General features: G+C 44.5%; 1 protein-coding gene across 1 annotated transcript in view; it reads left to right on the top strand.

The window, feature by feature from the left end:
- FBXL7 (F-box and leucine rich repeat protein 7) overlaps positions 1-13,265 on the top strand; it is a 144,186-nt gene extending 130,921 nt beyond the window's left edge. The window contains exons 3-4 of the mRNA XM_028737961.2: positions 3,222-3,833; positions 11,517-13,265. Of these exons, the coding sequence (XP_028593794.2) occupies positions 3,222-3,833; positions 11,517-12,253 (1,349 nt within the window). The 3' untranslated portion in view covers positions 12,254-13,265. The remainder of the gene's footprint in view (positions 1-3,221; positions 3,834-11,516) is intronic.
- Positions 13,266-15,932: the final 2,667 nt, after the last annotated feature.

Raw genomic sequence — 15,932 nt, 5'->3', positions numbered from 1 at the left:
GCATTGTACCAGCAAACATGTAGACGTCTTAGAGCAGGTGACAGTATTAAAACCTGAAAACTGCATTGTTTTATAGTTATGGTCCCCAAAGGGTGTAGTTGTGCATTATGCTGATCCCTGCGCTAGCACAAGAAACATTGTATGGTGCTGACACGAGAAGCCACCTTGTTATCTGATCTGGGATAGGAAAGGGAGTCTTAGTCATGACAAGGTAAAAGGTCAACCTTTCCTCAAATCTGCAAGTGTCTGACAGGACTGAGCGTCTCTGCCAAGAGCTGATTAAGAGGTTTTGGAGGAAGCCTCGCCCAATTGTCAACTTTTAATTTCTCTGCTCGCTTAAAGCAATGCCGGATGCTGGCGGGGGCTGGGGGATTTGTGGGTAGAGATTGAGCATGACCTTTTATTTGGCCTCTTTATTCAACCTCACAATAATTTCTGATTATTTTAACATATTAAATCGCACAAGGATTTCATAATTATGTGTCTGTGTATTTCTAATAGGTATAACCAAATCAATAATTTTTGATATAACTGTAAAAAACTACTCTGAAAATTTATTCTTTCAAAAACAAAACCTTCCTCTGGTTGTAAATATTAAGATGATACCAGCAAGAATGAGTCTTTCGTAAAAATAATTAATTAATAAATAAATCAAGTCTTACTGACTAGTGATTTAAATCGTGATTTAAATCATGATTTAAATTGATTTGATTTAAATCAAATCCACCCTGCTTACAACTGTGTCTAGAATCAATGCCAGTAAGGCTATCTTCCTTCAGTTATAAAAAAAATCCCCTGTTGAATGGCTTTGATGAGTAAGCAACGAGGGACACGGGTGGTGCTGTGGGTTAAACCACAGAGCCTGGGACATGCCGATCAGAAGGTCGGCGGTTCAACTCCCCCAACGAGGTGAGCTCCCGTTGCTCGGTCCCTTCTCCTGCCAACCTAGCAGTTCGAAAGCACGTCAAAGTGCAAGTAGATAAATAGGTACCACTCCGGCGGGAAGGTAAACGGCGTTTCCGTGCGCTGCTCTGGTTCACGAGAAGCGGCTGAGTCATGCTAGTCACATGACCTGGAAGCTGTACACTGGCTCCCTTGGCCAATAGAGTGAGATGAGCCCCACAATGCCAGAGTCGGTCTGGACCTAAAGGTCAGGGGTCCCTTTACCTATACCGTAAACACAGATAGTAAAAAGGTAAAGGTACCCCTGCCCGTACGGGCCAGTCTTGACAGACTCTAGGGTTGTGCGCCCATCTCACTCAAGAGGCCGGGGGCCAGCGCTGTCCGGAGACACTTCCGGGTCACGTGGCCAGCGTGACAAAGCTGCATCTGGCGAGCCAGCGCAGCACACGGAAACGCTGTTTACCTTCCCGCCAGTAAGCGGTCCCTATTTATCTACTTGCACCCGGGGGTGCTTTTGAACTGCTAGGTTGGCAGGCGCTGGGACCGAGCAACTGGAGCGCACCCCGCCGCGGGGATTCGAACCGCCGACCTTTCGATCGGCAAGCCCTAGGCGCTGAGGCTTTTACCCACAGCGCCACCCGCGTCCCCGTAAACACAGATATGTACTACCAACTCTTCATCCTTAGATATAAGGAAATAGGTACGAGAATTCAGCGATAGGGAAGTGTATTGTTTTTCCTAAGCATGTATTTAGAGGGTTTCCCCAGGAAACTACTGTCAGGTACACTACAGGGTGTACTGAGAAGGGAAACCCTCCCACATTTCAGTTGATCCTGTCCATTTTCCCCTCCTAGATCCACTGGTACACGGCCCCTGGTCACTTTTCCCAAAGGAAATGTGGCCCTCAGCTCTGAAATGTTGCTTAAAGGTAAAGGTACCCCTGACCATTAGGTCCAGTCGTGACCGACTCTGGGGTTGCGGCGCTCATCTCGCTTTATTGGCCGAGGGAGCCGGCATACAGTTTCCAGGTCATGTGGACAGCATGACTTAAGTTGCTTCTGGCGAACCAGAGCAGTGCACGGAAACACCGTTTACCTTCCTGCCGGAGTGGTACCTATTTATCTACTTGCACTTGGCATGCTTTTGAACTGCTAGGTTGGCAGGAGCTGGGACCAAACAACGGGAGCTCACCCTGTCCTGGGGATTCGAACCGCCGACCTTCTGATTGGCAAATCCTAGGCTCTGTGGTTTAACCCATAGCGCCACCCGCGTCCCACGTTTACAGTATAGAAATCTGTTAATAAAATGCATGTTCTGTTAGTCATTCTTGTGACTCTAACAGCTATGTTCATACTTTGCAGTATATCATAGTTTTGACAGAGCATGCAGTCCAGAGGAGGAGTTTGGAATCATCCACTACTACTTAACTGCAGCTTCCTGTGTCATCAGAACTGAGAACTATGGTTAATACTAACTATAGTTAATTTCAGAAAGTCAGATGCATAGCCCATGTTTTGCCTTACAAGTTGGTGAGGCTGATGTGTTTAGTTAGGGGAAAATCGTTGTCAATATTTACTAAAGGCTGGGAACCCCTTAGCGACTTTTTACAAGAAAATGGACTTCTTGTATCTGGGTTTGAGGATGGAAGAAAATATTGGTTTATAGAAAGTGGAATTGTTGGGTGTTATCTTGGAGTGGGTGTTTTGAATATTTTTCTACATATATAGCTGACCGACAAAGAATTGGAATTTCTTTTTTCTTTCTCTCTTTGTTTTCCTTTGTTTTGTTTTTATTTAGATTAGTTTCTTTTATCTTTGATGTAAAAAGATACTGGAAATTTTGACATTAACTTTTGTATATCTTTTTTCAAACTTTATTGGGAGAAGACTGTTGGCTTGTAAGACATTAATCATAGTTAGGGGTAACCACAGTTTATGACTCCAGGTGACACAACAAATTATAAGAAACTATAAGAAAGAAAGAAAGAAAGAAAGAAAGAAAGAAAGAAAGAAAGAAAGAAAGAGGAAGGAAGGAAGGAAGGAAGGAAGGAAGGAAGGAAGGACGGACTTACGAACTCCTGGTCCCAACAGAACACAGGAGAGCATACAAGCCCAAGGCTTGCTCTGGTTCGTTCCTGACATAAGTCATGGCCAAATCGGGGCAATATCTGATTTCGATTAGCACCATCAATCAGTTTTTTGGGGGCATCTTCTATTGCTAAGAATCCAAATCCTTCTGATGACTTCATGATATTTTAAAACATGGGCTCCTCCAAAACATGGGTCATTCTCATCTCTATGTGTTTTGGTTTCTTTCAGATTCGGACCTGAGCATGCGGACTCTCAGCACGCCCAGCCCAGCGCTAATATGTCCGCCAAACTCACACATTTTACAGAATGGCCGTGGATCTTCCACATCGTCCTCTTCAATTACCGGGGAGACCATCGCGATGGTTCACTCGCCTCCACCAACCCGCCTCACCCATCCTCTCATCCGGTCTGCCTCCCGACTTCAGAAGGAACGGGCTAACATCGACCGGCTGCCGGACCATTCAGTGATCCAGATATTCTCTTTCCTGCCTACCAACCAGCTGTGCCGCTGCGCCCGTGTGTGTCGCCGCTGGTATAATCTTGCTTGGGACCCCCATCTCTGGAGGACTATTCGCTTGATGGGCGAGACAATCAACGTGGACAGAGCCCTGAAGGTGCTGACTCGGCGACTTTGCCAGGACACGCCCAACGTCTGTCTCATGTTGGAGACGGTAATTGTTAGTGGCTGCAGGCGGCTCACAGACAGAGGACTCTATACTATTGCTCAATGCTGCCCTGAACTGAGGCAGTTAGAGGTGTCGGGTTGCTACAATATTTCCAACGAGGCGGTCTTTGATGTGGTGTCGCTGTGTCCCAACCTGGAGCACTTGGATGTGTCAGGTAATAGAAAATATATCTATGCTTAAATTTGGGTGGAGAACTTTGCTTAAGTCAGGGATGAGGAGCTTTCACCTAAGAGGCGCTGTGTCCAGGGCAGCTGTCTACCAGCTCCACCTGGTACGCAGGCTGAGACCCTACCTGCCCGCAGACTGTCTCACCAGAGTGGTCCATGCTCTACTTATCTCCTGCTTGGACTACTGCAATGCACTCTACGTGGGGCTACCTTTGAAGGTGACCCGTAAACTGCAATTAAGCCAGAATGCGGCAGCTAGACTGGTGACTGGGAGTGGCCATCGAGACCACATAACACCGGTCTTGAAAGACCTACATTGGTACCCAGTATGTTTCTGAGCACAATTCAAAGTATTGGCACTGACCTTTAAAGCCCTAAATGCCCTCGGCCCAGTATACCTGAAGAAGCATCTCCACCCCCATCAACCAGTCCGGACACTGAGATCCAATTCTGAGGGCCTTCTGACAGTTCCCTCACTTTGAAAAGTGAGGTTACAGGGAACCAGGCAGAGGGCCTTCTCGGTAGTGGCGCCTGCCCTGTGGAACGCCCTCCCATCAGATGTCAAGGAAATAAACAATGCTCTGACTTTTAGAAGACATCTAAAGGCAGCCTTGTTTAGGGAAGTTTTTAACGTTTGATGTTTTATTGTGCTTTTAATATTCTGTTGGGAGCTGCCCAGAGTGGCTGGGGAGCCCCAGCCATATGGGCAGGGTATAAATAAGTAAAGAATAGGCTTATTGTGGCCCCCAAAGTCTTCCCATCTGGCCCCCAGGGCCTCTCCTCTTCACACACACACCCCATCCTCCTCAACCTCCATGCTGGCTCCGGGGAATAAGAAGTTTAACCCAACAGCTTTTGTTCTTTTTGCTTGCTGTTTGGCAATGCACATTGCAGGCATAGGTTTCCAGATCAGGACCACCGCATTGGGGCAAAGGGCTAAAGCCCTCTTGTTGCGGATGCCAGGGTTCAGACTTGTATCTGCTCAGCGGTACCTGATATTTGCAATGGAATGCCGATTCTAGTCTCTGTGTGTAGGGAAATGAAAAAATGATGGATGAATGGGTTTGCTTGTGTGTGAATGGAATGCTTAAAAGCTAAATCCCAATATTAACTCCTTTGTGTTCTAGTTGATGCATTTTTCTTTTCTATTTTCAGATCTTTAAAAAAACCTTCAAGGCTAATCCTCATCTCTCCAAAGTGACCTTATGCTTAAATTAGTGGGGGCTTGTCTTTCATGTGTCTTTTCAATTAAAGCCATAGTTTGCAGAGGTAGAAATTGCCTCAGGTATACAAAACCAACAAAGAGTCCAGTGGCACCTTAAAGGTAAAGGTAAAGGGACCCCTAACCAGTCGTGACCGACTCTGGGGTTGCGGCGCTCATCTCGCTTTATTGGCCAAGGGAGCCGGCGTACAGCTTCTGAGTCATGTGGCCAGCATGACTAAGCCGCTTCTGGTGAACCAGAGCAGCGCACGGAAACACCGTTTACCTTCCCGCCGGAGCGGTACCTAATTGTCTACTTGCACTTTGACGATCTTTCGAACTGCTAGGTTGGCAAGAGCAGGGACCGAGCAACGGGAGCTCACCCCATCACGGGGATTTGAACCGCCGACCTTCTGATCGGCAAGTCCTAGGCTCTGTGGTTTAACCCACAGCACCACCCGTGTCCTCAGATTGGCACCTTAAAGACTAGCTATTATAATACAACTAGGGGTGTGGGATAAATTCAGTTCAGGTTGCATTTAAAGGCAGGCCTACCAGACTTCCAAAACAATACATGAACCAAAACAAAGCCATCATTTGAAATTTGCTGTTCCCAAATATTATGATGCAGTTATTCAGACAAGTAATGTGCACAAAAATGCATATACTAGTGTAAATGTACATATATTAGTGAAAATAACATACAAAAATGCATTATAATTGGGAAATTGTTTTGCAAAAATGCATAGATTAGGAAACATTGCACACCAAAATGTGCAGATCAGGAGAAATATTCATTAAAATGCTGATTTATTTTCATGGGGTCTTTTTCAAAACCCTTACTTCCCTCACTTAAAACTTCCCTAACTTCAAAATATGGAAGCTGAGAGAAGCTGCAATGGTCACTTTTGCCCATCCAAGTCTTTCGTTTCTACAGGGTTCTCTTCATTGCAGTTGCTACAACAGAATGAGATTCAATTAATTCTCAAATATTCAAAACGTTGTGCTAAACGGTGTGTGCAATACTGCCCTTTGCTGGAGAGGTTGTCTGAGCTAAGGAATGTGCACATCTTTCCGGTTCCTCTTAATGCAGCTTGGCAGACCAAGTCTCAACTGCCTGCTCTGAGCCCAGTTTATTGCCATATCAAAAGGATACGAAGAATACAGTGATGCATATCAGCATCTATAGCCTATTGAACCACACACCAGAAGTACCCAGTGAGTGTTACAGGCAAATATATTTTTTTTAAAAAAAAATTATTGATTTTAACATATAAATTATAAAATGTACCACAAAACTTATCACTTATACAATCTTTTTAGACTTCCATCAGCACCTCTGATGATCCACCGTTTTAACCAGTTCTTATGCATTTCTTAACTTTATATTGCCTTTACATCTCTTAACAGATCATCCTTCCCCTTCTCCATTTTTGCAATACTTCCAATAATACTCCTCACAAAACTTCTTGCAAACCTACAAACATCGTCTGATCTTCACAAATACTTTTCAAGTAGTCCGTACATTTACTCCAGTCTTCCGTGAATTTCTGGTCCCACCGGGTTACAGACAAATATTAATGGGATTTAAAAGTAGCTGGGGGTTTTTATTTTTTTAAAAATATTTATACTTTTCAGTTTTATACATTTCACTAATTTTACAATCATTATAACATTCAAACCTTGACTTCCTTCCCCCTCTTAAATTTATTTTTAATATTTTCTGCATATCCAAATTAACTTAATTTGCTCATTTATTCATCTGCTTTAATTATATACTTGTATAAAACTGCAGGTTATTACAATAACCCTGCCAATGTTTTTATCTGTTTGCAGTTTGTTTGTAAATAGTCCATAAACTATTTCCATTCTTTTATAAAAAGCTTATTTTGATTTCTTATTCTTCCAGTAAGTTTCGCCATTCCTGCATATTCCATAAGTTTTTGTATGTTAAAATGGTGGTAAAATTATTGAAATGTATAAAACTGAAAATCATAAATAAGATAAAGGAAAGGAAAGTAGCTGCATAAATTCACGACGAATAGCAAAAGAGATGACAATGGTGTGTTTGTGTGCATGGATGATTTAACCACTTTGGCTTACTTCCAGACATATGTGACAGGAAGCAGATAGCATTATCCAGGAGATTTGCACGTGAGAGAATGAGATTTGTCATGATCCACATTCCTTTCCACATGTTCTTGAGCAGAGTCATCCATTGCATCGCTGTTGGTGTGAGAACTCTCCTGAATGCACACAATCTGTACCTTTTATGTGAGCGAGCATTAAGGCAGAAAGAGGGAGCGTGTCAGGGAACTGACATCGGAGCTAGAGGCGAAGAGAAGGCTCTCAGATGATGCTGGAGAAGGGCCCAGCAGGGAGAGAGGCAGCTCAGTGGAGGGGGAAGCAAATCAGCGCAACACCAGGGATAAAGGGGGGCAGATGGGGGAATTGGCGAGAGGGCTCCAGGACTCTTCACTGGACACCAGCGGGGAGAGCACAGGTCCTCCGCTACCCACGCCCTCCCTGCGCAGAAGGCTTCCGCGCAGTGAGAGTAGGAGGAGACTGGGCGTCAAACATTTTTATGTTGGAAGAGGTTTAAGAAATGCCCACTGACAGATTCTGCTAGCAACTGAGGCAGCCACGGTGAGAAGGGCTGTCCAGTCAGAAAGGTTTAACAAGGCAATTTAGCCTGGAGAGGCGGCAGCTTACGCACGAGCAACCTATACGCATTACAGAGCGGATGAGTGAGTTTGGTGTCCATAATCACATGGAACTGACTGAACACGCAAGGGCAGGAGGTGTGCATCCAGCTCAGGACATGTATTGAGTACACCTGCATGTTTCCAAATGTGTGCATGTTGCTAAAGGTGCATTTTTTCTGGGAATCTATTTGTAACCATGCAGTGAGACCTGTCCTTTGCATGAACCAGGTTCACCTGGTGCCTTCATTATACACATTTAGGTACCAGGCAAAAACTCTCCTCCAAAGCCCTTTTAGAATGTGTTGGGGGCATTAATGGGTTGTTTTTGTTTTGATTATGTATACTGCGAGAAGTGAGGTTACAGGGAACCAGGCAGAGGGCCTTCTTGGTAGTGGCGCCTGCCCTGTGGAACGCCCTCCCATCAGATGTCAAGGCAATAAGCAACTATCTGACTTTTAAAAGACATCTGAAGGCAACCCTGTTTAGGGAAGTTCTTAATGTTTAATACTGTATTGTATTTTTAATATTTGGTTGGGAGCTGCCGATTATTAAATTATTATATTATTATCCTCCGAACTGCCCTGAGACCTGCAGGTATAGGGCGGTATACAAATTTATTTATAATAGTAATAATAGCCAGTAATTCTATGAATATTACTGTGACCATTTGACAGCTTGAAAGTTTCCTAAGGCCTTGTTTGAGTCATTCAGGTTCTGTTCAATTAGGTATCCTAGAAATAATATTTTCATGTCAAAACCACACAGAAGTTAGCATTCAGTTTTTCCCCCACTTTTAAGAGAGAGAGATCAGTTTTGGGCAGACTTCCTATACATGTGAGCTTGACTGCAAACCATTATCTCAAAGGCTGGCCAAAGTTCTTTCAGCTCTCTTGAAATTTGCTCCTTCCATTTCAAATCCTTTACATTTCCTCTGTGGAAAACGGCTATGAGCCTGCAGGTTTTTACATCTTTATTGTTTGGGACAGGAAAAGTGGTTTCAGCCACAGGAAAATGTCATTATATTTAAACCACAGGCAGAAAGACCTTCTATGACAAGGTGGTGGGTGAATTACCTACCTTTCTTGCAGGTGGTGCGGAGTCCCCAAATAGATGATATTCATCTGAGAAATCTTCCTGACATCTGCAGGCTACATTGGCCGTGCTCAAAGGTCATGCTGCGTCATGGAAGCACATGATGCAAAGTTGCTTGCAGCTCTCACAGCATGGATTAAGTCTTCCTTTTAACCCTCTGCCATTGCATCATAATTCCTTAGGAGAAGCAACTTGGATCATACATACCAGAGTGTAGGCAAAAGCCTATTGGTACTGGCATGAATCAGTTACATCACCTGGGCCCCTCTAAAGACCAGTGTTGATGTTGGCATCTGTCTGTCTCGAGAGACAATGGAGTCATCGTCTTCTTCTATGATTCTATGATTCTTCTTCTTTGGTGATCACTCATAGCCGAGTAAGATTGTCTTCCATGAACACAGTCTTAACAGTGAGTCCGTAAGTGACTGTGGAGGCCAATTCTGGATCCACACGTCCTTCCACAGTGGGGACATAGGTTTCCAGATGAGAGTTGATCATGGTGAGGGTTTGCCAAGTGTGCCTTCCTCTTAGCACCTTTCTCCCTTTTGTCCTAAGTTCAAGCATCTTCAAAGTCCATGACACCTTTGGTAAAGGCTGTTCTCCAATTGGAGCGCTCACAGGCCAGTGTTTCCCAGTTGTCAGTGTTTATACTACCTTTTTCTTAGACTTGCCTTGAGAAGTCTGTAAACCTCTTTTGTTGACCACCAGCATTACACTTTCCATTTTTTTAGTTCATAGAATCATAGAATCATAGAATCATAGAGTTGGAAGAGACCACAGGGGCCATCGAGTCCAACCCCCTGCCAAGCAGGAAACACCATCAGAGCACTCTTGACATATGGTTGTCAAGCCTCTGCTTAAAGACCTCCAAAGAAGGAGACTCCACCACACTCCTTGGCAGCAAATTCCACTGTCGAACAGCTCTTACTGTCAGGAAGTTCTTCCTAATGTTTAGGTGGAATCTTCTTTCTTGTAGTTTGGATCCATTGCTCCGTGTCCGCTTCTCTGGAGCAGCAGAAAACAGCCTTTCTCCCTCCTCTATGTGACATCCTTTTATATATTTGTACATGGCTATCATATCACCCCTTAACCTCCTCTTCTCCAGGCTAAACATGCCCAGCTCTATTCCAGTTCGGAATAGAGTAGTTGCTTTGGGAGACGATAATCAGGCATCTGCACAACAAGACCAGTCCAACGAATTTGATGTTGAAGAATCATTGCTTTGACATTGGAATACACCTCCGGAGGCGAAATCAAACCACTGTGTTAGCAACACTGAAGTGACCTCCCCAAGGAGCAAGCCTGGGCAGTGTGTCTGGAGGTCCTGGGCTGCCCAGACAACAAGACTCTTGACCTTGCTGAAGTGGTTCAAAGGAAAGCAGAGCAGTATGTTTGGCACCAGCTTGGCTGCAGGAGTTGATGGAAGGATGGATACATCTTAGGGACTCCACTCCAGATTTGTGTGGGGTTTACTCCATAGCATTTTCTTCTCCTGAAGATATTTTGCAACACTACCTTCCCAGGTTGATGAACCTCATCTGCTCCTCACTTCCCTCTACAGCAATGACCAATGTGCAAGCATGTGAATCATGTCTTTCCTTCCCTTATGCATATGGACCAAGGTAGTTGGTTTTGTGTAAGCCAGGGGTGGCCAAGTTCCATATACTTTGGCAGCAATTTGCCCAGGACAGAAGTGTAGTTGCCATCCAAGCTCTCAAGTGGCCAGAGTCCAGAATAAAGTTGGTTACATTGATCAGAGGCCTTTTACAAATACAGAGCGCACACATAGCATTAATTACTGACACAATCAAGATAGGTAAGCTTCCACCAAACTTACATATTACTTGCTTGTTACATACAATTAAAAACAAAAAACAAAACAGAGGTACCAAACTGTGGAATACGTCTTATTTTGTGTAACTTGAAGATGCTAACTAATTATATTCCTTGCTTGTAACTTCGAATTCTGTGTGTGTGTGTGTGTGTGTGTGTGTGTGTGTGTGTAATGTTTTACAATTTTCAATACACATTTAAACATCCTTAAAATATCAATGACTTCCCTCCTTCTCTTTCCATGGTTCATTTTACATATCATAAATCCCTGCATATTTTACATAAACTAAACCATTCAGTATTCCATTATTACATCCATCAAAACTTGTTTACACTGTTTGATTTATCTTAATGCTGCAAGCATTTTCAGCTGTACACAGTTATTTCCCATATATTCAATAAACGTTTTCCAATCTTCTCTAAACGTATGTTCTTCTTGTTCTCTTATTCTATATGTTAAGTCTGCAAGCTGTGCATATTCTGTCAGCTTAAGTTGCCATTCTTCTTTGGTTGGGACCTCACTCGTTTTCCATGTTTGGGCTAACAAAACATGGGCCGCAGTAGTAGCATACATAAATAATCTTTTTTTGACACCTGGGAATTTCCATCTGAATTATCCCCAATGAAAAGGACTCTGGCTTTTTTGGAAAAGTACTTTTAAACATTTTTTTCCCAATTCACTATGGATTATTTCCCAAAACTCTTTTACAGGTCCTGAAGCTTCCAATTTCTAGCATAGAAGACCCCGCTAAATAAGGTTATTTTATTTTCTTAAAGGAGAAGTAGTCATCGATGCAGAGCCACAAATAACCACCTTCTCTTTTCCTCCCCAAATTTAGGTTGTTCCAAAGTTACATGCATCAGCCTAACCCGTGAAGCTTCCATCAAGTTGTCTCCTTTACATGGAAAACAGATCTCTATCCGCTACCTAGACATGACGGACTGCTTTGTCCTTGAAGATGAAGGCCTGCACACCATTGCTGCCCACTGCACTCAGTTGACACACCTGTACCTGCGCCGCTGCATCCGCATCACCGACGAAGGCCTCCGTTACCTGATGATTTACTGCACGTCCATCAGGGAGCTGAGCGTGAGCGACTGCCGCTTTGTCAGCGATTTCGGCATGCGCGAGATCGCCAAGCTGGAGCTGCGCCTGCGGTACCTCAGTATCGCCCACTGCGCCCGCATCACCGACGTCGGCATGCGCTACATCGCCAAGTACTGCAGCAAGTTGCGATACCTCAACGCACGGGGCTGTGAGGGCATCACGGACCACGGAGTGGAGTACCTTGCCAAAAATTGCACAAAACTCAAGTCGCTAGACATTGGGAAATGTCCTCTGGTCTCCGACGCCGGCTTGGAGTTCCTGGCTCTGAACTGCTTCAATCTGAAGAGGCTGAGCCTGAAGTCGTGCGAAAGCATCACCGGACAAGGCCTGCAGATTGTGGCGGCCAACTGCTTTGATTTGCAGATGATGAACGTGCAGGATTGCGAGATCTCGGTGGAAGCCTTGCGGTTTGTCAAACGGCATTGCAAGCGCTGCATTATAGAGCACACCAACCCTGCCTTTTTCTGAAGCGACAGGTCTCACTTGTTGAGGGAAGCAAAGTATTAAACATGTCTGTATGTACACTTGCAAGGAATGTCTGTATACAGCAGCTGTACTTTCTGTGTGCCATAAGCAGAAAACATAGAGGCTTAGCATCATCTACATTTGGTCCCTAAGACACCTTTTAGTGGCCTTGTTCAAATCTTTAAAATGCCAGCATTTAGTATTTTAAAAACGTAATTCTCTAGCCTTTATGGTTACTGAGCTACAACATAGTTGTGTGTGTGTGTGTGTGTGTGTGTGTGTGTGTGTACAGTTTGGAAAGAGAATAACAGAAGTCCCAGTTTGATTTTGGCTTCCAATGCCCAAGTGAGTTGTGACTAAGGCTGCAGGCCTATACACACTTACCTGGGCGTAAATTCCATTGGAAACAATGAGCCTTCCTTTCAAGTAGACATGCATAGGATTGTACTGGAAATCCTACTGAAACAAATGGAAGAAGCCATGATAAGCCATCATTGCTTTCAACAAAACTCCACCACAGCTACCTTTTAGCTAAATTAGGGCCATAATATCTAGACTTAGCCCATGTTGTCATTTGAGAGGTTGTCAGGTTTGTCTGTTTTAGTTTTAGGGCGTGTGAGTTTTTTTACATTTTCGGTGCTGGAATTACAGTGAAATGAACAATGGTGTCAAGGCAGAAGTGCAATACACCCACCAACTCTGGTCATTGCGAGTCATTGTAATTATGCAACCAGCAGCAAACTAGCTTTGGCACGGGTGTGTTTTGAATGTGATGTTCAGCACTGAACAAATTGCCTGTTCCCTGCTCTTTGTGTCTGTCATGAGTCCTGTTGAGAGCTTTTCTTTGAAGAGTGTCATAAGCCACCTTCCTTTAACTCAGATTGCATCAAAGTTTTCTGTCCCCTGGAAGAAGCATCTGTGTACATGATGTAGCTCTTGCAACGCTCTTTTCTCGTTTACTCCCTGCCATCACAATTTATCTCTAAAACAATTACAGGGAAGCTGTGACTTGCCGGGAGTTATGGGAATTGGAGTCCAACAAAATCTGGAAAGCCACACGTTTCCATCCCCAACCTAAAAGGGCGTGGGTTTTCTCGGACTCAGTGCTTTCTGCTAGACTCCAAAGAAACTCTTGAACATTTCAAATCTTCACTATAGTAAATCCTTTATAGTTAGAATTCATAATCACAAACCTGCAATCTGAGCCTGTCTTCTCCTCATCCCCTCAGGATCTGTTAGCCTTGTCTCTTTTCATTTAGCCAATGGGTGGCCAGCCTATGACACAAATGCGACAGAGAACCCATAAAACTTGTCATGGCACAGTCAGTCCTTCTACTCCCATCTGAGTCTTACATTGCTGTCTGCTCTTTGATGCAATACACTAGAAGCGGGTGGCGCTGTGGTCTAAACCACTGAGCCTCTCAGGCTTGCTGATCAGAAGGTCGGCGGTTCGAATCCCAGCTTCTGCCAACCTAGCAGTTCAAAAGCACCCCAGTGCAAGTAGATAAATAGGTACCGCTGCGGCGAGAAGGTAAACGGTGTTTCCGTGCGCTCCAGCTTCCGTCACAGTGTCCTGTTACGTTAGAAGTGGTTTAGTCATGCTGGCTACACGACCTGGAAAGCTGTCTGTGGACAAATGGCAGCTCCCTTGGCCTGAAAGCGAGATGAGCGCCGCAACCCTATAGTCGCCTTTAACTGGGCTTAACCATCCAGGGGTCCTTTACCTTTTTACCTTTACAAGAAGCAAAGCTACACCCTGGTTCAACAGGCTGCATATTGTCTAAAATATCATTTGTTGGCATCCATCTGTCTCAGGAGACGATGGAGGAGTGCATCTGGGGGGGCAGTCAAACCATTGGAGCTGCGGCTGTGTAGACAAATATGGGAGAAACATGTTTCATTGCAGCTGGGGCAGATTAAGGCATTTGGTTGTGCTGTTGCAGATGCACCATGGTGTTTCTTCTCTCTGTGCTCCTCCCAGCAGCCATTCCTCCTCTGGTCACTGCTATGGATACATGACTTGACTGCCTGTCTCCAGGCAATGCTGTTTTCTGCAAGGGCAGGGTTGATGTCGCCAGCCTTTGTGTCATCTTTGCAGACATCTTTGTAGCGCAGAGTTGGTCTGAAGCCTGAAGCCAGTTCCCCATAGAAGATGTTCTTGGGGATTCCATTTTGTTGAACTTTATACCATTTTCTGTGGAACAGGCCATGTACAGAAAAGTTGAGGTTGGGCTCTCAGTAGTACAGTGGTACCTCAGGTTACATACGCTTCAGGTTACATACGCTTCAGGTTACATACGCTTCAGGTTACAGACTCCACTAACCCAGAAATAGTGCTTCAGGTTAAGAACTTTGCTTCAGGATGAGAACAGAAATCGTGCTCCAGCGGCGCAGCGGCGGCATGAGGCCCCCATTAGCTAAAGTGGTGCTTCAGGTTAAGAACAGTTTCAGGTTAAGAACGGACCTCCGGAACGAATTAAGTACTTAACCCGAGGTACCACTGTAATTCGGGAATGGCTGGCCCAAAACAACAAAGTAGGATCCTTGCTAGGTCTACACTTTCAATACGCGCATGACACTTTCCATTAATATCGAGCTCACCATGTAGTGCCTCACGAACATGAAATGAGACCAGTGGGAATAACGTCAATAGTATACATGCCCATCGTGTTTTTATTAGTCTGAAAAGATGGTATGAAGCCTTAGCTTTTTGAGGTTTAAAGGCAGTTCCTTCAGAATGCATGAATAAGAAGTGTTATGACATTTGAGAAAGGCCTTGTGACCAAAATTCCTTAACTTTCATCAGCAAAGCCAGTGCTCACCCATCCTGATTTCATCCCGATTTCTTTTTTCCACTCCTCCTCACTCCTCCTCCTGTTGCCCTCTGTGTAGGACTTGCCTTTCAAATGCTTCACTTTCTACCCATGCAGGCACTTTCTAGTTTATTCATAAATCTATAAATATCCCCATAGAGGGGAAGGGGAAATGGAGGTCAGGACAGGCTCTGCTTACAGAGTCAAGTCATGAGCATCCAGACCAGGGATTTCTGTTCTCACAAATTTCCTTTAAGTGTCTCACGTTTTCCCTCTTTAAACTGGTACAGTTTTCTGAGTGCAGCTTTATAATGCAAACAACAGCTATTAAACGTAGGCTATATTTCTGATGCCCCACGAACACCAGGGATGTGTAATAAGTCTGAGAGGAGCTCTTAGGTATAATTAAGGTGGCTCAGCCAATGGATTCTTAATTGAAAATATTTAAGAAAACTGCCTTTTCCTTGGTTTCTAAAACCTGGAAGCCTTACTGTATTGCAGATGCTTTTCCATTTGTTGTTGTTTAGTCATTTAGTCGTGTCCGACTCTCCGTGACCCCGTGGACCAGAGCACGCCAGGCACTCCTGTCTTTCACTGCCTCCCGCAGTTTGGTTTGTAGCTTCGAGAACACTGTCCCACCATCTCATCCTCTGTCGTCCCCTTCTCCTTGTGCCCTCCATCTTTCCCAACATCAGAGTCTTTTCCAGGGAGTCTTCTCTTCTCATGAGGTGGCCAAAGTATTGGAGCCTCAGCTTCACGATCTGTCCTTCCAGTGAGCTTTAGGTTATGCTTTTCCATAACCTGAAGCAAAGTTGAAACCAATTCGTTTCGATAAACCAGGGAAGACCTCAAATATGAAGGACACCAGA

This window comes from Podarcis muralis, chromosome 8 (genome assembly GCF_964188315.1).
Source record: "Podarcis muralis chromosome 8, rPodMur119.hap1.1, whole genome shotgun sequence".
Lineage (NCBI taxonomy): Eukaryota > Metazoa > Chordata > Lepidosauria > Squamata > Lacertidae > Podarcis > Podarcis muralis.
This window is presented reverse-complemented; position numbering and strand designations above follow the sequence as displayed.